Source organism: Eurypyga helias, unplaced genomic scaffold (assembly GCF_000690775.1).
Source record: "Eurypyga helias isolate BGI_N326 unplaced genomic scaffold, ASM69077v1 scaffold20377, whole genome shotgun sequence".
NCBI classification, from domain to species: domain Eukaryota; kingdom Metazoa; phylum Chordata; class Aves; order Eurypygiformes; family Eurypygidae; genus Eurypyga; species Eurypyga helias.
This window is the reverse complement of record NW_010260041.1, coordinates 9,819-11,049: the sequence shown is the minus strand read 5'-3', so window position 1 is coordinate 11,049 and position 1,231 is coordinate 9,819. Positions and strand designations below refer to the sequence as shown.

Genomic DNA, 1,231 nt, shown 5'->3' with positions numbered 1-1,231 from the left:
GGTGGTCCTCAGCGCCTCACCCATTGCTTGCAGCTTTCATCACGTCCATGCTGCCCAACATCTCCTTTAACCTCTGGATTGGCCTCCACGATGCCCAGAGAGAATTCCAGTGGGTGGAGGGTGAGCCGCTGCGGGACGTTTTTTCCCGGTGAGCCCTCAGGCTGCAGCCCCTCCAGCCCTCGCGACAAGCCGGTGAGCGAGATCCCCCCCTAGCATCCCCCATCCCCTGGGAAGGTCTCAAGCCCATGTCCCACCCGAGGATGGAAGGGTTTAGCATGCCTCTCCAAAGTCAGAGCAGGATCTGGCCCTGTGGGGTGAGGGTCCCTGGGGTGGAGGTGTCCATGGTGTGGGGTGACGATGCTAAGGGCACTGCTGACCTTGTGGCTTGGCTGTGCAGACCAACTGCGTGGTGGTGTGGCATGGCTCGCCCCCCCACTTCACGGGGCGCTGGGACGACCGGAGCTGCGTGGAGGAGAAGCACGGCTACATCTGCCAACGGAGCATAGGTAGTGGGGGACAGCGGGGACAGCCCCAGTCTGCTTGCTGGGCACCTGCCACCACTGCCCTGTGCCCTGTTCAGGGGCCAGGGAGCTTGGGATGATGGTCTCAGCTTGGGGGAAGCTCAGGGCGTTGGGGGTCTTGGGGACTTGGGCTTGGCTTGCCAGGGGGTCCCTGGTCCCAGCAGTTTGTGGGGCACCCGTGAACCTGTACACAGTAGCCTGGCTTTGTGTGTCCCACAGGGATGCGCATCCTGACAGACAGCCCCAAGATGGGAATGGCGCCAGGGTGTCACTGCTCATCGCCCCTGAGGATGGGGCTTTTCCATCCTTCCTGGTTGCACTGGGATGTCCCCAGGTGCCCGTGCCCCATGCACAGCACTGCCCAGGGCACCCTGGCTTGGGGGGCATGGACAAGGGGGTAACCCTCTGGGATGCAGGAGTGTCCTCCGTGCCCTCTGACCGTGTCTCTTTGCTCCCCCAGACCCGTCCCTGAGCCCCGCACGGACACCGTACCCCCTCTCGCCCACCGGCACCCTTTTTTACCACAACAGCACCTACCGCATCCTGCAGAAACCCCTCAGGTGGCATGAGGCGCTGCTGCTCTGCGAGACACTCAACGCCACCCTGGCCACCATCCCCGACCCCTACAGCCAGGCTTTCCTCACCCAGGCCGTCAGCAGCCTGCGGGCTCCACTCTGGATCGGCTTGGCCAATGATGAGGTGAGGAAGGG

At 63.7% G+C, this 1,231-nt stretch overlaps 1 protein-coding gene across 1 annotated transcript in view; it reads left to right on the top strand.

Moving 5' to 3' along the window:
* MRC2 (mannose receptor, C type 2) overlaps positions 1–1,231 on the top strand; it is a gene marked incomplete at both ends in the record, with an annotated part of 14,805 nt that overhangs the window by 11,589 nt on the left and 1,985 nt on the right. Inside the window, 4 exon segments of the mRNA XM_010154901.1 lie at positions 34–133; positions 135–192; positions 398–506; positions 982–1,220. Coding sequence (XP_010153203.1) covers positions 34–133; positions 135–192; positions 398–506; positions 982–1,220 — 506 coding nt within the window.